The 24,735-nt window shown below is 34.9% G+C and overlaps 1 protein-coding gene and 1 long non-coding RNA gene across 6 annotated transcripts in view; one reads left to right on the top strand and one right to left on the bottom strand.

Annotated features, from left to right (window-relative positions):
- The window catches only part of LOC141560427 (uncharacterized), a 39,428-nt gene extending 19,815 nt beyond the window's left edge, over positions 1–19,613 (top strand). Inside the window, exons 2-3 of the long non-coding RNA XR_012487714.1 lie at positions 404–539; positions 19,526–19,613. This is a non-coding gene — a long non-coding RNA (uncharacterized LOC141560427). The remainder of the gene's footprint in view (positions 1–403; positions 540–19,525) is intronic.
- Positions 17,977–24,735, bottom strand: part of DOCK10 (dedicator of cytokinesis 10) — a 325,083-nt gene continuing 318,324 nt past the window's right edge. For all 5 annotated transcript variants that reach the window (XM_074298584.1, XM_074298583.1, XM_074298585.1 and 2 more), the window contains 3 exons: positions 24,470–24,570; positions 24,109–24,247; positions 17,977–18,770 (listed from right to left, as the gene is read on the bottom strand). In XM_074298584.1, coding sequence (XP_074154685.1) covers positions 18,654–18,770; positions 24,109–24,247; positions 24,470–24,570 — 357 coding nt within the window. In that variant the 3' untranslated portion in view covers positions 17,977–18,653. The remainder of the gene's footprint in view (positions 18,771–24,108; positions 24,248–24,469; positions 24,571–24,735) is intronic.

Genomic DNA, 24,735 nt, shown 5'->3' with positions numbered 1-24,735 from the left:
TTACAGTAGATTACAATTTACACTAGTTTCAAGATGGAGTCCTTTATGTCAAAAGTGGGAAAATGAAGACCTTGCTTTCTTATCTTCCATGGGAGCACAGAGCCTATTTAGCCCAATACTATTCTCAGTGGATACAGTCTTTTTTAACATGATCAAATGGTCACCTAGATTTTGCTTTAATAGCTCCAGTGATGGGATATTCACTACCTAATGCCAAGAAAATTATCTGCTTAGAAGATTATCTAAACTGTGGCATTCAAAAAACAACTGGACTGGAGAGTCTATTATCAGCACAGTGTTCTTAAGCCTCTTTTTTTTTTTTGCCTTAGATTGTGTCAAGAGAGATTTGTGTAACAGCTTTTTTTTTTTTTTTTTTTTTTTTTTTTTTTGTTTAATTTTCTAGGTATGTTTGCCATCAAACTGAGGAAGAGACAGAAATCCGTCTGTGACTCAATCATCTCCCTGAAGCAAATGACAAGTGAGATTTCCTTCTTCAAAGCCAGATTTCAGATATTTTCCCTGGAACTGGAGGATGAAAGGTGGGGGATATTGTTGGTTTCTTGATCTCACTATATCTCTATTTTTAAGGATTTTTAAAAAAATTGACTATGCAACTTAAAGGTTGAAGAAGGGCCTTTTAGGACATATGGCTAGAGTAGCAATAGAAAAAAGAGCTGTTTCCATAGGGTCGTGTATTGGTTCTGATATTGAAATATGTTTGATCTAGTCATTACTTTAATAGTGGAATCACATAAACATTATTGTGTAAGTTCCATATGAAATCTTATTTAAATCTTCCTTACCTTACCGAAGTGAGAGAATGGCACCAGTCTGCAAGTGTACATGTTGAGTGATTAAAGTAGTTTAAAAGTAGAGCAGTAAGAGACTAGAAAGAAAGGGGAAAGAAAATCCGCAATGGTGCTATTGCTGTGAGATCCTTATTTTTTCTATCCTATAGCCTGTAGCTCCAGCATAATTATTCTTTGGGAATTCCATCTCCAATGTTCATCAGCCTCTTATGTGTAGGGTGAACAAAGAGAGTTCTAAAGGCTCAGAACTGCCTTCCTGATCTAAGATGACCCTAGACTTTACATATATTTTGGGGGATATGTTTTTTTGAACAGTAGAAAGAAGTTTGCATTTGGAGTTAAGAGGCTTAGATTCAGATTGCAATTCTGTCGATTAATATCTGTGTGACCATGGACAAGTCCTTTGACACACCCCTTTGGGCCTTGGTTTCAAAAGGTATTACAAATGAGGGGATTGTAAAGAAATCTAAAAGAGAGAAAAAGGACTTATGTTTAAAAAAATATTTACAAAAGACCTGTTTTACAATAGCTAACAATGGAAACCAAGGAATGTGTTTCATCTTATTGAGGAATAGTTAAACAAATTGTAGGTGTCATAAAGAATAATGCAATGCACAATTTCAGAGGAAACTAGGAAGACTTTTATGAATTGATGCAGAATAAAGTAGGTTGAACTAAGAGACAAAATGTCAAAGAAACCTCACTCACTTAGAAAGACTTTAGAACTCTAATCAATATTGTGAGTCCCAAAAGTTGAAGATAAAACATGTCATTCATCTTCTGGAGATGAAATGATGAATTTAAAATATAGTAAGAGACATAACATTTCTGGAGGTGGCCACTGTAAGAATTTGTTTTGTTGTATTATGCAGTTATATAATGAGGATTTTTTTTTCTTTCAATTTTTTCTGTTTAATTTGCTCAAATGGTAGAATGATAAAATGATTTTTTTTGTTAAAAATAAGGGTTTGGTGTCTGAGAGAGGTAGGAGTAGGTACAGAGGAGGACATTTACATGATATAAAAATAAATCAAAGCAAATGGAGGTAAATTTATCTAAGTAGATAATCCCAACATTTCTTTCAACTCTAATTCTGATTTTTGATCAACTTCACTCGTACAGTAATCATTGTTAAGCATGTATATTTATCAGGCACTGTGATAAACTCTAGGAATATAAAGAGAGATGTAAACCAGCTCTCACCCTCAAAGAGTTTACATCTTAACAAGGAGAATGAGATGCACATAGAGAAATATACCAAATTACTTTCAGAATAGATATGATGCACATGAAGAGAAAAGCACTAAAAGTTTGGAGGAACTGTGCAGATGGTGATTCTCTGGCTGTAACATGAAGGAAACCAGAGATTTTACAAAGTGAAAGTGAGGAGGGAGTGCTTTCCAGATGTGTGGAACAGCCAGGGTAAAGGAAAAAAGGCGGGGCGGGGGGAAGATAGAATTTTGTGGGTCAGGAACAACAAGAATGTCTACTTGGCTGGATTGTAAAAAAGCATGGAAAAGAATAGTATGTAATAAGTCTGGAAAGAAGTTAAGGCCAAGTTGTATAGAACTTTAAATACCAACAGAGCAGCTGATGAATTATCCTACAAACAATAGTCATATTATTATTCTGGGGGTTCATGGTCATACTGATATGGGTTAAGATTCCTTTCTAATTCCCAGGCTGTCCCAGCCCCCATTATAATAATCTGCTCAGATTTCCCCAACACCCATCCCAAGCACAAATAGTTCCTTATCAAAAAAACCATTGAATTCTATTCAAATTCTAACCCTGGCTGAAACCAGCCAGGAGCCAACCTGGGACTCTACCCACAAGCTACTTCACCAAAAGCCTCCCATTATAAAAGAGGGAAACTGGAGTCCATTTTTTGCAGGAGCCCCAAACATGGCATCCTTACACCGGCCATGTCAAGGGTTCCTGTCCGCTTGGTGCCAGCCCTGGCCCTGGTGTCTTTCTACCTTTAATCTTATTTCCAAACCCCAAATAAACCTCTTTTATGAATCTAGGTTTTCGGGTCTGTAAATTCTTTTACAGAGAACTCTTGACCTCATTTAACTCTGTATCCTTGCTCTGAATCCAAAGGGGTTGCAGGAGAACTTTATTTGACTCCCTGTACCCCGAACCTGCCACCAGACCTCAATTAACCTTAATTTCACTTAGGTATCCCTTACCTAATTTTCCTCAATTCCTGTGCTTTTGGAAAAATCACTTTAGCAGCAGTATGGAAGAGGGACTTGAATGGGAAGAAACTTGAACGAGGGAGACCAATTAGAAGGGTATTGCAACGTACAGGGAGGAGGGGATGAAGGCCTGGATTAGGAGTGGAGAAAAAGGGACATTTATAAGAATTACTGTGGAGAAAATATGGCAATTTATTGGCTCTGTGGGGAGAGTGAGAATGGCCCTGAGTTTTTGAACTTAGGTGATTTAGAAGAATGGTGAAACTTGCAATTGAAAGAAGGATATTTGGAAGAGAAATAGATAAGGCAGTGGTATGGAGCCAGAAAGATAGAGTTCTGTTTTGGATATGTTGAGTTTGATATGACTATTGAGTGTCCAGTTTGAAATGTCCAATAAATAACTGATGATGTAGAAAAGGAAATTGAGAGAAAGTGGGGCTAGATACAGAACAAATCATCTCCATAGACAGAATTAATTCATGGGACATCACTATGTCCCATTTTAATCACCATTTTAATATGGAAGATGTATATATAAGTCCTTGGGACAGAGGTATCTAATGCCACAAAGAACCCAGGTATATTTTGGGGGATTTTTTTAGTTTTTATCCTATATTCTAGAAATCTAGGGAAATGTCTGCATGTTAGCTCCCCAAATATTAAGACAGACTTCCTACTTGTAATCTCACAGTTTAAAGTTTTACAGAAGGAAATGTTGAGGGAAAAGCACCCAATCTTTGAATGAGCAAAAATTAGTCTAGGTAAATTACATTAATATGTAAGTCCTCAGAGATACAACCCACCAGTATGAAGATTTCCTCAGGTGATCTTCCCCACAAGTCTTGCCTTGACTGTTCCTCTTGGCCAAGATAAGGTATGTGGGGAATGTATTAAAATCCACACTCTCCACATTCCAGCCACTCCCTGGGGCATGCCCAGATCCACAAATCTAAAAAATTTCTCAGGGAAGGCCTGAGATGGATGTCTCATCTTTCTGTTTTGTTTCCCCCTTTTCAGATGAGGAAGTTCTCCTAGCCCCCAAATTCTTTCCCTTTGGAGTCTCCCCAATTGTTACTGACCTCTTCTATAAGTCGTTCTTCCCCATTTTTTTTCACTTCTCAGTTATATTCATATACATTTTAAAAATTTACACACATTTATATATATTATCTTCATATTTGTATACCTTCTTTTTAGATTTATATACAATTATAAACAATTTTGGAGGATCCAGACCTACAATTTCCATTAGTATAGGGAACTTCTCCATCTGGAAACTCATTCTATTGCCACAGATCTATAGTTCTTCAGTAATTTACAGTATTAAATTTGTTGTCTGAGGCACAAGCAATTTGAACAGCTAGTAAGTGTATGAGACAGAATTGGAATTGAATTTTTCTGGACTCTAAGACCAGGGCTGTGCTGCCTCTGACCCATGCACACCTTGAGGCAAACCTTTTTTTTCCCCCCTCAGTTACTCAAATGAGAGAGAAAGAAAAATAGGCAGAATTTCCTGGCACTAATTGAGGGACTGATCCTATTTGCTAGGGCAGAATTCAAAATATTATAGAAAAGAATTTCATCTTAAAATTACATATAACTATACATTTTCATTTAAAAATCTGTATAAAATTCTAGCCTGTGAAGGTTAGTACTGTTTCATTTTTATACTTAAATCCTCACTGTTTAGTGCTTTACTTTGTGGAGGGCATAGAGACTATAACTACAATTTCATTGGTATAAAGAAGTCATCTCAAATTCAAATAAAAACAGAGGCCATTGATCCATACAGGAGGATCTCTGTGGACTACATATTGACTTAGTTTTGAAATATTATATTATCTATATTTTATTGTATTTTCTGTTATTTTGTTAAATATTCAAATTACATTTTAATCTTATTTGAGCCCACTGGGTAATATTGTGGACCACATGTAAACCGTGCCCTGTGCTTAACATTTCTGGCCATGAGAACTCCTTGGATGACAAAATTCTCTACCAAAGCAAACTGGCACCTTTTTTGCAACGTAGAGTTTTTGAGAACTGGCCCAGTTACTGAGCAGTTAAAGTGACTTGCCTGACTCACACCATCAATATGAGCTAGGCAATATTTGAACCCAGGTCTTCACTTAATAAATGTTAATTGAAATGAATTAGTTGAATAAGAATCTCTCTGCCCCACAGTCACAGACTGTAACTTGAATCCCTGCCAGCTGTCTTGGCTTGATCAGAAATTGCTTATTGCAAAGCCATACACATATGCTATAAAAACAATGAAAAACACATGCCATATTGCTGGGGGCTAGTAATGCTATTTTGGTATATTGTGTTTCATACTTCTATCGCTGCTGTTCAATGAGAAGTACTCCTGGCTTCTTTGGGAAAGGCATGGGAGCACTGTAAAAATGGTGTTCTCTTAAAGTCACCATAATAGCTCTTCAATGATTGGGTGAAGACCGGGTACTGTTGAAACACCCCCTGAAACTCTTCTCAAGCACTTTGCCTTTTCTAAGATACCCCTATCCTGGAAGTCAGCCCAAGGCAAAATAAGACTCTTATAATAGCTACATTTCATACTGCACACTCCCAACCTCTGTCTACATCCAAGTGATTTCCTATAATTGTCCTGGGGGCAAGTTTCAGTAAAGGAGCAGAAGTCTTTGATTTCTCTTTTTGTTTCTTCTATTTTTTATTGATTTACAGGTCTGAACTTCTTGCTCTCCAGATACCATTAGTTCTATTTGCTTGGGGAGAATTTTTCTATTTCTTTAAGTTCGACATGGGAACTGTCAAATGCATTCTTTGCTATGAGCTTTCATTTTGATCCTCCATCTTCCTATTTCATCTTTGCTGTAAATCCCCCTCACAAAATTCCATATATCTAACCATTATGTTGTGAAATTAGAAAATTAGAAAATTCTTTCATTTACATATCAAGAAAATTGATTTGATATATCAAAAAATAGTCAATACAAAAATATTTCTAGCAGCTTTTTTATGGTGTATAAAAATTAGAAAGTGAGGGGATGCTCAAAATTTGAGGAATGACTGAACCAACTGTTATATGTGAATGTAATGGAAGACTACAGTGTAAGAAGATGAGCAGAAAAACTTGGAAAGACTTGTTTGAACTAATAAAATGAAAGTAATTATGAATGGAGCAGAATCAGGAAAACGTACACAGTAATAGCAACATTGTGTGATGATCAATTATGAATCATTGGACATGATTCAGCTCTTCACAGCAAAATAATGATCTAAAACAATTACAAAGAATTCATGATGGAAAATGCTATCCACACCCAGAGATAGAACTAATGGATTTTGAATATAGATTGAAGCATATTACTTTTGCTTTATTTATTTATTTTTTTTTGTGTGTGTGTGGTTTTCCCTTTGTATCTATTTCTTGTTTCACCACTATGAATAATATGGAAATAACTTTCATGTGATTGTGCATGTATAACCTATATAAAATTGCTTCTCCCTTTAGGAAAAGGGGACGGGAGGAAGGAAGAAAAAATCGAATTTAAAGTTTTATAAAAATAAATGTTAAAAATTGTCTTTACATATAATTAGAAAAAATATGATGAAAAAAGAAACAGTTCAGCATTTCTAAGAACATTAAGCAGCTCAATGGTCCTCCCATTTCAATCTTGAAACATCTGTCTTTTTCCTCTACACTAATCAAAAATGGGGTGATTAAATGATTCAGTAGATAGAGGACTGGGTTTATTAGGAAGACCTGAGGACAAAAAAAGCCATAGATAGTTAGTAGTTTTGTGATCATAATCAAGTCACTTAATCTTATTTGGTTTAGTTTCTTGAAATGTAAAATGACCTGGAGAAGGAAATGGCAAACCATGCTAGTAGCTTTGCTAAGAAAACCCCAAATGCATCATGAAGAGTTGGACGTGATTGAAATGACTGAACAACAATAATCATCATCACTATCACCACAAAAAATCATTCACAGAAGCACTACATACTGGCTGGCTGTGCATGGCTGGTGCATATGTATGCATGTAGCACACAAACATACATAGTAAATACAAAATAAATTTGGTGGAGGGGAAAACACTAATAAATGGAGGAGGGAATTAGACAGGCCTCTAGTAAGGGGTGGAACTTTGAAGGAAGCTAGGAATGTCCTATGATAGATATGAGGAGGGAGAGTATCCCAGGAATGGACCTAGCCTGCACAAATGCATGGAGATAGAAGATGCATGGAATGTTGTATATGAGGAACAGCAAATTTGGCTGGAATCCAGAGTATGTGAGAGCAAGTAATGGATGATCTGAAAAGAAAGCCTGGAGCCAGCATATTAAGGGCTTTAAATGCCAGATGGACATTTCTATTTTATCCTCTGAGGAAAATTTCTGAAGTTTCCTGAGTGGGGAAATGAAAAGGTTCAAACTTCATCTTAGGAGAATCAGATGGGCAGCTACATGGATGCTAGATTGCAGAAGGCAATAACTGGAGGCAGGGCAACCAATTAGCAGGGCGAAATCTTCCCCTTTTCTGGAATTCAGTTTTCTCATATATTAAATGAGAAAGGTAAATTACATAACCTTTAAGGGCCTCTTCTAGCTTGAGTTTCCATGACTCTATATGGAAAGGGTTTAAGCCAAGTGATATTAATTTTTTCATGTCTTCTATAAATTCTAAAAATAACCATGAATTTTTTATTTGCCTATAATCTGTTTGTTTCTGCCATAAAGAAAATTAAAGGATAATTTTTAAAAAGAGGTATATGGAGAATTGTGGCAAACAACATCTTGGCATCCTTGATCGTGCAACATTTGAAGTATTTCAATTTCACTGGTTTTATCATCTATGGAAATCTTTGGACAAAGAGTAATCTGACCAATGGTTGACAAGACTAATCAACTTTATAGGACAGGTAGTTTTCTGATAGCACTGAAAGCCCAATTTTTCTTTAATTTCCTTTCTGCCTTTCCTTTGGGCAGGGGAAGCCCTGAGCAAAATTTTATCTAATACTTTAAACCTTCTTCTTCCTGGTCCTTCCCTGCCTCCAAATCTATAATATCCTCTTTCCCTGGTTCAGATAATCCAGTTTTTTTATGTTATCCAAATCTGTTCACAGGGAAGGATGTCATATTAATAATTTTCATTTTACTGGGAATTCAAGTCTAAGGATTACTTTTTCCAGTGTGATGAATCAAAATAGCTTTTGATTTATTTTACCAGCTAGTAGCATTTGCTTGTTACTCATTCTATGGATTATTTTCACAAATTTCTATTATCAACCCACTAAACACTAGTACTACTTACAAATACAAGATATAGGAGGCACCTTTGAGGTTATTGAGTCTTTCATTCTCATTTTACAGATGATAACAATAGCTAGTAGCATTTTAAGATTTGCAAATCTTTACTTTGCTCAACAGATCCTCACAAGAACTTATTATCCCCATTTTACAAAAGAGAAAACAAACTCAGGTAGAAGAGTGATTTGATCAGGGAAACATAGCTTGTAGTAGGATTTGAACTAAGGTCTTTCTGACTCCAAGTGCAACACTCCAACACCTAGCTGCCTAGGAACAACCTGGGACCTAGAGAGAAGAATAGTACTTTCCTGGGAGGTATGAAGGGAAAAATAGAGTTGGGATTTAATCTCAGATCTTCTGATATTGACTGGTAATAGTTTCCTTATTGCTAGCTATTCAGATGTAAGAATTAAAAACATCCAATATTAGCGTTACTGTTTTTTAAATCACCGATCAAGTGTGATGATTCTCTGGAGCAGCCTGTATTAATGAGAGTCTTACCTGGTCATTGTGAGCTAAAGGTTACACTGAATTTACAAAAGGTAGCAGTGCACTGGCTTAATATACCCATTTTATAAAGGTGGTGGTGATAGGAATAAAGTTCACAGAGATTAGGTAACTTGTTCCAGATTGCATAGTTCATAAGTATCAAAGTCAGAATTCCAAGACTCGCTTGAGTCATCAGGTCAACAAGAATTTATTAAGCATTAACTGTGTTTCTAATCATACTGAGGATGAAAAAAAGGCAAAAATACTCCAGGCTAGTTTCCCTATGTATCTGAAAATAAATTTAGTCCTTTACATAAAGGGGATTGCTTTTTCAACAGCCTTAAACTGCTTCCATTCTCTGGTGAATCTAAACCCTTATTGTAATATTCCAAGTCCAGAGGCTTGGTGAATGAAAGTAGAACTCAGAGCATCATCAATATTTGATTAAGAATTTTGATTGTAATCTCTTGTAAATCTTTTTTGTTTTTCATTTTCTGTGGACAAAATAAAAGTTGTCTTGTTTCTAGTATGCAGTTACTTTGAGATTTTGGACTATTTAAAGGAAATAAACATGTATTTAGCATCTACTGTATGTGAGGCACTGTTTTAAATTCTCCTCCTCTCCCTCCTCTTCCTCCTTTCCCCCTTCTCCTTTTCCTTCCTTCTCTTCTTCTCCTCATCTTCCTTCTTCCTCTTCTTTTATTATTTTTATAAATATTTTTTCATTTTATGCTCATAACAACCTATCACAATCCAACAGAAGCTAAATAACTTGACTAGTTAAATAGAAATTTTAAATAGCTTAAGTGCCTGAATTGGATTTGAATTTAGATCTTCTTGATTTCAGGCATAGTGCTCTGTTCACTGTATCACCTAGATGCCATCCAAATATGTAGATTAATAAAAATATAGATAGACCTTTAAGACTTGCATTCAAATTTCACAACAACCCTGTGAATTAGATACTGTTATTAGTCTGAGTTTACAGATGAGAAAACTGAGGCTGAGAAAGAATAAGTGACTTGCCCATATCCTAGAACTATTAACCTTCGTAATTAGCATTTAAATTTAAGTTTTCCCAACTCAAAAGCCTACATGCTACCCATTATCTTCTGTTGCCTCATCTGTAGAGAGGTAGCTGTGAACTATCATAGAGGTAAATATAAATGGGGTACAATGAGTCAGAAATATGATTTGTGGGGCAGTCTCCCATGATTGAAACCATACTCCAAACTTCAAGGATGGTGGGTCATAGGTTAATCTAACTTTAGCAAATATATCTGATGTGTGTTCTATCATTTCTTGTCCTTCTTTTACCTTAAATCTCCCCCTGTTCTACAATTCAGCTTAGTTCTGCTCTTTTTATAAACAAAAATTCCCTTGATCCTGCCATTCCTTCAGGCTACAATTTAAAATCTTGCCAGTTCTTTTCCAGCAAACTTCTTTAAAAAAATGTCTGCTGCCTTCATTTCTGCTCCTAACTACTCACTCTATTGCTCTTTGCAATCTGCTTTCATACCTTAGCATTCCACAAAAAGTGGTGCTCTCCAAGGTCCCTATTGATTATATTTTCACTGATTCCAACTGATCCTTTTTCTTCTTCATCACGTTTAACCTCTCTAGGATCTCTTACACTACTGATCAACCCATTCCTCCTTTGTATCCCTGTGTCCCTGATTTCTGTGCCCCTGGCATGCATAAATATATATATATATGTGTATATATATATATACATCCAATCCTTCCTTCTTGATTTTCTTTGTTGGCTTCTCCAACCTCTTAAACATGGACATACACTGAAGTTCTTTCCACTTTTTTCTTTTGTAAAAAAAACAAACAACCCCCCCAAAAAAAACACAGTAATAGCTTTTTTTATTTTTCAAAATACATGCAAAGATAGTTTTCAACATTCATCCTTGCAAAACCTTGTGTTCCAAATTTTTCTCTCTCTCTCCTCATTTCCCTCAACCCCTGAACAGCAAGTAATCCAACATAGGTTAAACATGTGCAATTTCAAATTCTTTCTTTAAGCCCTTTTTTCTACTCCCTTTATACACTCTCTTTATGTGCTTTGTAAGGGAATCCATTCCTGTAGTTTTGGTTATCAACTTCATGAAAATGACTCCCAAATCTATCCTCTTTCCAGAATATTAACCCCATATTTCAAATTGCTTGTTTATTTAATCTAGGTGTCTCCAGGGTGGGGCAGTCAGCCTGGAGTCAGAAAGAGTGAACTTTGTGAGTTCACATCTTCCCTCAGATAATTCCTAGCTGTATCACTCCTGGGCAAATAATTTAATCCCATTTGCCTCAGTTTCCTCATCTGTAAAAATTTTCTTGAGAAGAAAGTTGCAAACCAGTCCAATATCTTTACCAAGAAAGCCCCAAATGGAGTTAGGAGAAGGTGAATATGACCGAACAAGAATACCTGGGTGTCCCATCAGCAATTAAAATTCAACACATTGAAAAGTGAACTCATCTTTTCTCATAAACTTCTCTGCCTCCTTATATTTCTGTAAATGATATTTTCCTTTCCAATGTCCAGGCTTGTAAATTTGGAAAGAATTGAAAATGATTTCATATCTTTCAAATACACACATTTATTTAGTTGCAAAATCCCATCTTTCCACCTTTGCAATATGTCTAGCACAAGAGTTATTAAATTTTTTTTATGTCAAATTATCTTGGGCAGTTCAATGATACCTCTGGATCCATTCTTAGAATGTGTTTAGATTAATCAATTAAACATATAGGATTACAAAGGATGGCAGTTATAATGAAATATAGTTCTATGTGTGTGTGCGTGTGCGTGCATATATCTATATCTATCTCACAAATTCACAGACCTTTGCTTAAGAACCCTGCTCTAGTATCTATTTTTTCCTACTTCCACTACAACTATTGCTCCATATTCTTCTTAATTAGATTGTAAGTTCTCTGAGGTTAAGAATTATGATTTTTTTATCTTTGTGTTCCTACTTTGCCAAAATGTTTTGATATAATAGTAGGTGATAAAAAATAATAGTTATACATGAAAATTCTCCTATATTTAGATACATATATAAAAGTTAACAATATGTTCTATGTAATAATTAAAATATATTCTATAGAATTGTTAGCACACATATCTTCCATCTGATAGTTAACATATATTCTATTTAATTTTTATATAAACTAGCATATTTATTAGTCAATATATTATATTTAATGATTATTTGAACTATATAACTACTCATTAGTTATATAAGTATGTAATGAGTTGAATATATATCTATATATTATGTATATATGTATGTAATACAAACAGATAAATATTTAAATACGTGTGTATACATAATATACATACACATACATATTTATATTTAAAGTGCTCAAAGCACTTTTATATCTAGCTTATTTGATTCTTACAAATATCCTATGAGGGTAGGTATTATTACAGTAATTTTGTAGATGAGGACACTGAGAAGTCAAATTCCTGTCCAGATTCACAAAGCTAATAATAAAGATGAAATTTGAATTCATGTCTTCCTCATTTTCAAGTTCAGAACTCTATCCTCAAAACCAAGCTTTTGATTATATTATTATTTTTGAATTATCTTGTGCAACCCATCAACTTTCAGATAAGAAAGCTGAGGCTCAGACCTAAAAGATTCAGTTTTCAAGGATTTTGTAGAAAAAAAATTATGTTTTTATGTCTATGCTATTTCTTCAGTTTAATCATTTTCAATGATAATTGTTCTTTTGCTATTTTTTTCACTAACTGGGGTAAGATGATACTTCTGAGCTGTGAGATAGCCTTAGAGTGAATGGGGGAATGTAGGTGGTTTGGGTTCATTCTAAGGCCTTTATTTAGCTCCTTTTCACTTGCATAGTCACAGTGCTAGGTCACCATGGTACTGAGGATAGGAGTGGGGCTACTTAATAAGTATGGCTGATTGAAGTTTACTCACTGGCTGCTTATTTTCCATGATTCAATTTTTTCATTCGGAATTGGAGGAGTATAACATTTCAGTGTCTTGTCAGTTCCATGATTAGATAGAAACAGAGCCAGTCATTTTATTCTGTAATACAGATGAAATAAATGAGAAGATAAAATGGTTTTTACTGGTGTTGGATACTTCACTCAGTTATATTGGAGGTGACGAGGGCAAAGCAATTAGTTCTAATTATAGCTATCTCTTGGATTTAATGCCAGGAAAATGGATTGGAAATTAGCATGATATTGCATAATCCTATCAGTGGTTTTTCATTTTTGTTAGTCATGTTATATTGTTGTAGTAGCTGGGATACTTCATTCCTCCAAGTTCTCATTTTTCACATGACACCCCCAGAAAAGTGACCCTGGGCTAAAATTACATTGTAGGTCTGTATCCACTCAAAAAACAAAGCTCAGTTGCTCCCACAAATGTTAGTCAGATGACATAGTTCAGAGCAAAGGCATTATTAGGCATAGTAGAAAAGTGGTTATAGAACAATATCTCCATCAATCTGGAGTACTTTTTCCCATTGATGGGAAGAATGGACACATTAAAGGAACACTTATGGAAGGGCATAAATATGGGGAACATGGCCAGGAAACACAGAAGGAAAATTCAGGCTGCACACCCCAAAGGGCCACCAGTGTTTTCTTGGGATGTCAAAATGCTATGCCTTCTAGGTCTTCTCCTTGCTGGTATAATACGGACTGGTCCACAAGCAGAGGACTTTTGCTAATATCTCCCTACTTTGAAGAATCTAGGAACCTGACATGTAAACAACAGAGGCCGTTAAATAGTACAATGGGCAGAGCCCAGTAGTTAGAATGAGGAAATCCTGAGTTAAAATCATGCTTCAGTCATTTATTTTCTTTTTCTTTTTTCTTTTTTTAAAAATTAATTTATTTATTAAGCAACACATATTGCTTTCTTTTTCTTTCTTTTTTAATTAATTAATTTGTTAAGCAATATGTATTGCTTTATGAATCATGCTGGGAGAGAAAAAACAGAACAAAAGGGAAAAACCATGGGAGAGAAAAAAAAGAAAAAAACAAATGAACATAGCATATGTTGATTTATATTCAATCTCTATAGTTTTTGGATGCAGATCAGTCATTTATTGACTGTATGATCTTAGATGAATCACTTAACCTTTATCTGTTTCAGTTTTTCTCCTCTCTACCCCCTGATAAAAGTAAAATGAGGATGATAATATATATCAAAGTTGGGAGAATAAAATAAGGTAATATCTGTAAAACACTTTAAAGGGTTATATATGTATTGTTGTTAATGTTATTAAATGGGAGTACTTTGAAGAGAAATCACAGCATGAGAAGTCATTCTGCAACTTGTTCTGATCATCTAAACATGTAATGAATAAGGAGACTTTGCTATCAGAGGATTCAAAAATGACTCAATCAAACTATCAATAAGCATTTATTAAGCATGTCCTATGTTCCATGTACTATGTTCATCACTGGAGATGCAAAGAAAATTAAAAGAACGTTTCCTTCTTTGAGGAATTTAGAGTCAATCAGGGGAAGCCAGAACTTCAGCCATTTCCCTCTCTGGCTGGACTCTGATGGTTTAATTCCTTTGTTTTTGGTTTCTAATAAGAAACAATATTGTAAGGGGAAACATTTACTCTCCAAAACCGTGTGGTCCATGAAATTAGGCCTTGGCTTTTTTCTTATATATAGTGCTTGTTCTTTTGTTCTAGGTGAAGGAGATTAACCTGGAAGCTTTGAATTTGTGAGTTTCAAAAGATCAAGAGAATGAACTTTTTTAAATTTAGGAGACAGAATGCATACTGGGTCATTTTGTCAGCTCATCACTGATGTTGCAACAAACAAGATGTGACCTTTGAAAGTGACCTTGGGGATGCAATTCAACTGAGACAAGGACTCATCTGGCAATATTGCCTTATTTGGACATGAATTTGTTTGAACTAATATTATATAGGAATTGCTGAATTTGAGTCCAATCTTCCCAGATATTGAGATGGCATAGGTGAAAATGTTCCTAAGGTGATTAGTGGGAAATAATAAATTTACTTAAAGAAAGCTAATGTGATCATACAAAGAATTTACCCATCAATTTAGATTTTTGAAAAGATATCCAGAAGACTGGAAGCAGGAGTGGGTAGCCAAGGCTGAAAATAGAAGCATTATCTTATGCTGTAAAAATAGTGTCAGGAGTACTAAATTTTAGAATATACTCAGGCTTCTGAGCAAAGATAAGAATGAAGAAAATAATTTTATTTTTTTTTCTAAATAAGGTAAACCATTCCAGTCGTATTTCAGCTATAGGCTTTATGTCATCAAAGGTACAACAATAGGAGTGATAGCTACCACACCAAATGACTGTAAGGATTCAAAAAAAATTGGCATACTAGAACATGGGACCAAATAAAATGAGCTGAAATTTAATAGGGGTAAATGTCAAAGCTTACATGGATTCAAAAAAGATAAAAAACATAGAGGAGGTATTTAGATAGCAGTTTGAAAAAGATCTGTTTTTTTTTTTTATGGTTTGCAAGCTCAGTAGTTAAGTGTAATGAAATCTTAGTTTCCAATAAAAGGCATTGCCCCTAAGTTAATAAGAGTTCTGATTTAGTCTTGCCTGGTCGGACCACATTGGACATCTTGTTTTTTATTCTGGCTGCCATATTTTTGAAAGGATATTGATAATCTAGGATATGGCCAAAGGAGAGTAATTAGAGAAAGAACTTGAATTTATACAATGGAAGGATTGAAACAATGAAAATCACCTGGAAAAAGTGATAATTTGGTAAGAATGATTGTCTTCAAGTACTTGAAAGGCTGAAAGGAGAGAATCACTAGAATTAGTCTCAGAGGGCAGAAACAGGAGTAGTGAGAAGTGGCAAAAAGACAAATTTGGCTATGATAGAATGAAGGAACAATTTTCTACCAAGTAGGGCTATCCACAAATGAAATGGGCTGCCCCATAACAAGGTGGTTCACCACTGCTGAAAATTTTTAGAATCTGGAAGAGCACATCTATTGAAGAAGGGATTTTCTATTAAATATGGGTTGAACGATGGTTACTAAGATCTGTGCCAACTCTGAGATTCTGTCATTCTGTAATTACCTCGATATTAAAATTTTTTTCATATAATAATCTATTCATTAAATTTGTTATTCACATGTTGGAGAAGGGAAAATATGGGACTCCTAGTAGAATATTAAAGTCGTTTTTAAGATGAGGAAACAGACCCCAGGTCTGAAGGATCTAGCTCATGGCAACACAACTTGCTATAGTTAGGGCTAGAACCCAGTTCTCTTGAATTTCTGCTAACCCTTCTTTTTTAGTCTATTTGCTAAACTTTTATGTATTCTCAGTGTATTTTCACATCTTTGCATCACATTTGCTACAGCATTTTAAAGGGTTTTTTTCTCCAGGAAAATGTGTTTTCATTTCCCAGAAGCTCATGGGAATCACTCAGATTTCATTCCTGTGTCCAATCCCTCAAGCATGTGAATAATATAATGAGATGTTAATTCATCAACCTGCAAACGCTGTGAAATCCTTCTGCAGCAAAACATTTGGGGACCGGAGACTAACACTTTGAAAATAATTACTCTCTTCAGTTGAACATGATTGAATGTCTCTGTACACACAGAAGGATGTTAGCTGCCACACTGCCTCTTTCAAGATCTAAAAACCCTACCAGAAATATGCTTGGTTTGACCCTCCTTATGTCATTTTCCAAATGAAAAGGAAAATAAATTACTCAAAGTATGTAAATGTTGTGACAGGGAAATTGTGTATGCAGTCAATAGGCCTTTATTGCTAAGATCAAGGTTATCAAAGTGTAGATAAATATTATGATTTGCTAGCTAGATAATTGGAGTTTAGAAATCTGGCAGCAGATGGGGGAATGGAAAGGTCCCTATAGAGAGAAATGAATGAATAAACATAGGTTCTGTGGTCTAAGAACCTGATTTGGGGTTTGGTCCTAGCTTAATGTCTCTTAAAGTAAATTTAATCAGGTGATATTTAGAATTAGGCCATTAATTGGGCTTTCGATTTTTCTATTTACAAATATCTTTCATTGTTCCTCATAAAGAGAATTGGAGACTTTATTAATTCTATCAAGATTCTTTGGAGAAAGATTTATGGGATAAAAAATAGTGAAGCTATAACCTCAAAATCTGATCAATCTTGGTTTAATCTCATTTTTATAAATAATTTTTTGGGTTAATATTCCCAGGACATTAGCAAAAGGGAGGCAAAAAGTTGGGGAATGTCCAGTTATAGGGAAGGATTAAAAAGGCCCTCCTATCAAAAATTGGAATACATAACTGTAACCACATATGTTACCAATTCCTTTTGTTAGGACAAAAGACCAACTTTTGGAGCTCCTTTTGTGTGAATAACCAGAATGTGTTAGTCCTCTGGTCCTCTGTCTTGGACCCTCACATTGGCATTATATAATATATGGAAATCAGTCCTTATCTTCCCACCTCCAACAACACATACTTTGTGATACATTCTGGACAAGACCTGTAGGTGTGACTGCCAATCATACTTTAAGAAGTATTTCCTTGGATGGTGTTAGAAGTCCTGTGACAAGGAGTTAAAGATATCTTGGTGAGCAGCAAGCCTCTGATCTGACTAGGATAGGCTAGCCTGGAGCTAAATGGCTTCTGAGGTAATTCCACTCTACCTTGCTATCTCCTCCAAGAGGCCCTACCTGATCCATGTTACTCACCTGTCCAAACCCAACTACTAGTGCCTCCCCACTTAAAATTACCTCATTTATTTTGTATCTACTCACATGTACTGTCTCCCTTGATAGAACATAAATTCCAAGACAGCAGGTACTTTTCCTCTCTTCCTCCCTCCCTCCCTCCTTCCTTTCTTCCTTCCTTCCTTCCTTTCTCTTCCCCCCCTCCCTTTCCTTTCATTTCCTTTCCTTTTGTATTTTCATATTTAGTACAGTGCCTAGTGCATTATAGATATGTATGCTCAACAAATTATTTCTTAATTGATCATGAGCAGAAGGACACCCTAAGTTGACCTTTGGAGGAACTTTGAAGCTGAGATGTGATTCCTTGTGCTTGCCTACCTTAATTTAAGAGTTAGTGATGGGTCTGGGCCAGCTAAGTTACTTTCCCTGAATTCCTAATAAATCTCCTTTGGCCCCACCAAAGCCCCCCCCCCCCCCCCCCCGAAGAGCAAACAAAATGAAAAGTACATGTATTTTATTTCTATTAACAAAACAAAAAAATATATACCACAATCATTTCATATCTCATTGCTTCTAAGAGCATATGTTACAATAAAATAACTCAACAAGCTCCAAAGATTAGTCTTTATCAACACTTTTGTACACATACACAAATATTTTAATATATTGATATCTCAAAGGTTATCCATATAATTTTAGTATTGTAATAAGTACGAACTAAAAAGTCTCTTTTGTTCAATTTTGTAAAAATGACATATTTTACACATCTTCTATTTACAACTGAAATATGCTTCAATGTTACAAAACACCCACATTGACCTTTAAAATATGTATACTAAGACTTGATATTAGATCTATTCTCACAGCAAACTCTGTATTTGCTGATGAGCTCCACATCTATTGGAGATTTATAGCACATATCCAGCTTGGCTTCATAAACCTTGTTTAGTAACAAACAAAATAAAACAAAACAAAACCATAGGAAATGTGCAAATACTGGTGTTGGCAAAATTCTCAAGCTAGCAATGTAAAAATAATATATTAACACTGTGAAAACTTAGAATAAATTAAAACCATCTTTCCCTTGCCAGTTTCAATGTAGCCCTCAGAATCGGCTCAAAGATGCTAAAGTCCTCTAGAGGTAGAGGACTTCAGACTACGATTGCAGCTGGCATCAGACATCAGTATTGGGTGAAGATGAGGTTGTCTGTGGGGGGTTGCTTGTCCTATTAATGAGATGAGGATAAATTCGCTCCACTCCTTGCTTTGATGGGTCCTCCTTGCACATAATCTTTAAGAAAAACATCAAGTCAAAAAATCATGGTTAACATCTTGTGTATATTTAAAAATGAGAAATTGACATTGCTGAGATCTTAAAATATGCTTAACAAAGAACTCTTTATGACATTTTATGAAAGGCAATTCTTTGGATTTTGAATCTAAGCACAAATTTTGGTAATAAGAACACAATATGAAGAAGGAACTTTATAACCAGTAAGTCCTTCAATCAAGGATGCAACACACATTATTAACATCATTGAGAATACCTGAATTTAATTTTCTATAACTTCATACTGCCATGAAAGCTTACATTTCATTTATTCCAATTTTCTGTGGTAAAAAAAGAAACAGCTGAAATTTCAATTACTTATGAATACTCTTGGAAAAATAATAGCCAACCTTTTCCTCTCCTGGGTTTTGCCTTTTAAAAGTTTGAAATATAATTGAATCTTTTTCTAATGGGACATATATGAATTGAATGTAGTAATATTAATCCAAGTCAGTTATTATAAAATAACTCCAAATATGTTTTCTTACTGAAGAGATATTATGAGACTATTTGAATTTCCTTTCAGTGTTGGAAATATCATTCCCTCTCCCTAGTCTTTTTATTCTAGTTGTGTCTATTGGAGGTTAGATTTCAGCTCCCTTCAGCCATCCTGAAGTTGCTAAAGTGGGTGATAACATATGAAATGTTTATGGTATGTAGTTTTTGTTTTGATAATGGAAATATAAATGCATACCCTTTTCATTTCATCTTTTTAGGTTGGGGCCAAAGAGGCTTCAAGGGAAACCCAGACTCACCATTTAAGAAGCAAAAAGACAAAATAGTGAAATGACTATTGGACTGGAGTCAGAGAGACCTGAGTTTATGTCTTGGTTTTTACCGCTTGCTGGGTATGTAACCAAAGGCAAATTATTTCATATCTCTTGGCCTCAGTTTCCATTTCTGTAACCTTTAAGTCTTGGAGTAGAAGACTTCTAGATCTTTTCTAGTTCTAAATGCATAGTATATCTACTTTATCTCCAGTCACATTTTCATGTTTTGTATAATGGCATATAAATGTATCCAGAAAAAAGCACATAACTGCAATGATCAAAGCAAACAAGGCCTATGATTTACCAAAAATTTTGCCTGGAAAAAAAGGCAGATGAATTGTGATGAATCACAATGGGAAAGAAGTGATCTGTTCCTTTATCTTGTCTCAAATCAATATCAATGAACATTGAACTATTTCTTTATTTAAAATATACCTAAATGAATAAACTATATATCATGTTTTAACACATAGAATCATGGATGTTAGAGCTCAAGGAGTCATTATAAGTTGTTTATTCTAACCTCATTTTATAAAATGAAGAAACTGAAATTCAAAGAAAATAAATGATTTTTCCAAGGTCACTCAGTGGAAGATGAAGGCCTTGGTTTTCATTTACTAGCTATGGCCTTAAAATTCCTGATCCATTCTCAGGGACAGGAGCCATAGGATATGACATTAGTTTTTATCTTAATTGAACACATCTTCCAACAGGGAAATGAAATTCAGATTCAAAAAGTAGGATATTTGACCTTGAAATCTATTAAAAATGGATTTTTTCTTTTGGTTATTTTTGGAAACACTGGAGGGTTCAGACCTATTTGCAAATGTATTTATAGAGTGTCTTGAAACTAAGTCCCCTGGAAGGGATTTAGAGATCATCTAGTTCAATGTCTACGAAATGTGTCAATCTTGTTCACAGCACCCTTGATAAGAGGCTATTTAACTTTTGTTTGAATACCTTTAGTGGTATGGCATTTACTACCTAATAATTCAATTCATTCCATTTTTGGATAGCTACAATTATAAAGAATTTTTCCTTATAATAAAAAAAATTCCCCAATCACCTTCATCTATTTATCTTATCTGCCATGTTTGACCATATATAATGAGTTTAATCTGCTTTTCAAATATTAGACTTTCAATTATTAGAGATGGGTATAATGAAACCCTAAATATTCTCTTTTCTAGGTTAAACATCCCTGATTCTTTCAACTCATCACATGACATGATTTTTTTTTTGTCTTGTTACCATTCTAGATATACTCTTAAGTTATCACTATTGTTCTTAAATATGGTGTTTGGAACTGTCCAGGTATGGTGTGATGAAGAATAGGCACAGTAGATTTCCTTTGATTGGGACACAACAGTTGTATGAAGTTAGCCTATGATAAAACTAGATTTTCCATTAGCCTTGTTCTAATGTTAACTTGTACTGTAGTAGCTATCGATTCAAATTACATTATAAAAGAGTATTATATACTAATATATACTAATTTGATTCACATCACAAACAGAAGAAGCTTAAGACTAAGATAGAAATACTCTTGTGGTTGTATGATGATACTAGAATTTGTGACAAATGGGATTTTTTTCTCTCTCCTATATAATTTACTGTGTGGAACTGGAATAAACAAGTGAGATTTATTTATCATTTATACTAATCACCAATGAACTTTTGGAGGTGAAACATGTGAGGGAAAAGAGAAAACTTAGCAAGAGACAGGAAGGAGAAAGACAACAAAAGACATAGACAAAAGAAAAGAAAAAAAACATACCACTTTTGCTTACAGTATTGAGGGAAATGTTAGACATAGAAGAACAGAAGCTGTATAAACATGGACCATGACAGAGCTGTTAGGAAAGAAAAAAAATTATTTGTGCTTCATATTTTATTTTTAAAGGCTACAAAGATGACTTGAAAACAGCATTATTTCTTTCTTCACCTTGGTCTATTATTAGGCTGATTTTTTCTTACTCACAAAAGAAATGAAATACATATTGAGCCTTTTCCACTCTTAATTTTGTACTTTATTATCCATTTCTAGGAAATACCATTTAAAAATACTACTCATCCTTCACTTGTGCTAGTTCCATCCTTTCTCCTTTTTTTTCTCCTTTCCTTCCTGTTTCCTTTCTCTTTTCCCTTCCCTTTTCTCTTTCCCTAACTACTACATATTTATGCAAAATATGTACACATAAATGAAAATATGTGCCCAGTACTTATAGAAATAACTTTAAATAAACACAGAAACACAAATTTATGTTTCTACAAAATAGCATTTAAGCTAGATATTCTAAATGGATCTGCTTCCTTGGACCCACAGTAACTTATTTTCCCCAAATCAAAAAACCATCAGTTCTGCTGAATAAAAAATTGATCACAATAAATAAGCCCCTTTTTTTCTAAGTTTTTCATGATTCCTCTATGAACATGATCATGAGAGGATGTGAATTTCTTGAAGTTGACCAGTTGAAGATTCTGGTCCAAAATACTAAATATGGAAAAGTGTCTTATATGAACTATATTCACCATTTCCATGTTCAGTTAGAAGATATTTAGATTAATTCAACATACAGGACAAGCATGAAAGTTCTACCCATGTCTCTAAGAACATGAATGAAGTACCCTTTATGAAAATTCTGTCCCCTTCATCTTTAGCAATCTTCTTCCAGTAGTCACTCATCCCAGTGAACATGAAATTAGTTTCTTTGTGTCCAGACTTTATCATTATTATATACCAATTATCATTATTACAGATATCAAATTATATCAAAGGCCTAGGAGACCATACCTGCTGCAGCAGTCACAGATTGTGCAGTCATCCAACTTATCACTATATGAATGGTCTTAAGGTCTGGGAGCATAACTTTAAAGAGAATAATACCCAGTCCTGAGACATTGAAATTTGATACAAGATGTGTATTCCCTCAGAGTTGGTGACTTTTACAAGGCAGTCTCCCAAGACCTTTAAATTCTGTTGCAATGCCAGATTTCCCAATTTCAGCAGCCAGAGAGTTCTCACAGAATCCCAGCTGAGACAAATAGCTCCAGCTGTAGCACCAGAGGCAAGATTACCAATAAATTATCTCCAAAATAGCGATTGCTTGCTCTCTCCTCCCTCAAACCCTGGCTTATCCTTAACCTTAAAGGCAAAGTTCAGGGCTTGGGTGGTAAATTAGCTGATGACATTTGCTAAGTCATCTTGCCACAAGGGAAGCAAAACCCATTTCTTTGGTTTTCAGACTATAAAATTCATTATGTCTTTCTAATGCTTATTAGCTGTAATTGGTTTACTTGCTTGCTGCCCCAGCAACACTAGTTTGACTTTCTTGAGGGGAGCCATCAAAGTCATGGTGATTGTAGTGGTGATATCACTGGCCAAGAAGTCCTGAGACTGCCTGCTCCATCATGGTGATAGAGGATCAGGAATCCCAGGAATGCACTGCTGTCTACACAGCAGTATCTACACAGCCCCTTGCTATATACAACTCAGACCAAAAAAGTAGATCCAGTTTAAATTACCCATTCTCTAGGAACCCTATATGATTTGAAAGAAGATAATTGAATATAACTCAAAATCATTTAGAACAATTGCCTTCAAGGAACTGGGATTCTCTCTCTATAGAGAATGTGTCCCTGTCTGTCTCGGTCTCTGTCTTTCTGTAGAGATACTTTTATCAAAATCTATTTATGAGACAAAATTGTGAAAAAAAGCAGTTCATTCTGCTTGAGGTAAATCTAGGGTCTTAGATTACACAGGCAGGGACAGAGTTTGACCCTGATTCCGCTAGTATGGGTATCATTAGGTTAATAGGAAGAGTCTAGGCCTAAATCCTGTGTTCTTCATTTAATTTTCTAGATCAGTGGTGTCAAACGCAGATAGAAATGGGAGCCACTAGGCTACAGCCTATCCATAAGGATATGGATAAATCCATAAGGATTCCTGTGGGTACCATATTGACTTAGAAAATGACAAATTAAAATTTCTATTTCACTGTATTTTCTTTACATTTTGTTAAGTATTTCCCCCTTACATTTTTATATGTTCCTCCTTCATAAGGGAGTGTTATAGGAATGTGTTTGATACCTTGGTTTAAGATCACAGGTTCCTTAAGCATCAGACTTGGGATTTTGTTGCTTTTTTATCCTAGTATGGAGAAGCCAGGTATATCAGGATGGAGAGGGTGTTAGCAACTGAGAGAAGTAGGAATGTGGCTAGATATGCTCTGGGAATTTATCATTTCTTTAGCTTGGTCAAGGGATGGCCATATTGTCCTCATGTATCATCCTTTCTCATTTGGAGTGCTATTTTGAGACAGTGGGTATTGTTATATCCAGGGCAGAAGAGAAATTGTGTGTACATCTGATAGTTAACTTAGGGAAATACTGAATTATTTAGTAGAAAGGTGATCTGTCTGCTTCTTACACTGGGCTTAAAGTTAACCAGATCAGTTATTCCTCCAGATAAACTTCTATGAAGTTTTTTTGGCCTGGGATTTATAAGAAATAAAAGAAAACTCACTCACCTGCTCATTCATGATTGCAGAGAGTTCACTGAGCATGTCTTTGTAATGAGATTTCATTTCTTCCTGATATTCCAGCTGGTCTTCTTTAATGAGACGCTCATTAACATCAAGAGCATGACCACATGCATCTGCAAATTGCCTTTGGTGAAAGAAGGAAAAAGATTAAACATGATCTAAAAAATGTGCTGATGGATGAAAGTGTTGTGCCTTCACTGAACATGAGCTGCCTTCTGTAAGGGCTTTTGTCTGATCTTCCCTTATATACTCACACCATTCCTTAAGTCACATTTTATTGACCTTTTGTTCCATCCCTCCCTCCCTCAAAAAAAAAAAAAAGATTCAGGAAATAAAAAAAATTTACCTGAAAATCTCCTTCAAAAGTTTTACTTGGTTGTCAGGATACTTTTTTGCATTTGTTTCTTCAAGGAAAGCTCGGGCATAAGCCATAGGCCCTGCATTTACCTATTGGAAAAAGTGGTTTTAGGCTGTTGGAGATCAATCAATCAATCAAAAAGCATTTATTAAGGTCATTCTTCCATTACAACATATCAAACTACTAACAATCCTTCATGGCCTCCATCATGTGCTACCTTTTTTGAAAAGCTTCATCTGACCTCTCCAGAGAAA

The sequence above is a fragment of the Sminthopsis crassicaudata genome, chromosome 3 (genome assembly GCF_048593235.1).
Source record: "Sminthopsis crassicaudata isolate SCR6 chromosome 3, ASM4859323v1, whole genome shotgun sequence".
NCBI classification, from domain to species: domain Eukaryota; kingdom Metazoa; phylum Chordata; class Mammalia; order Dasyuromorphia; family Dasyuridae; genus Sminthopsis; species Sminthopsis crassicaudata.
Note: the sequence above shows the minus strand (reverse complement) of the source record. Positions and strands in the feature narration are given on the sequence as shown.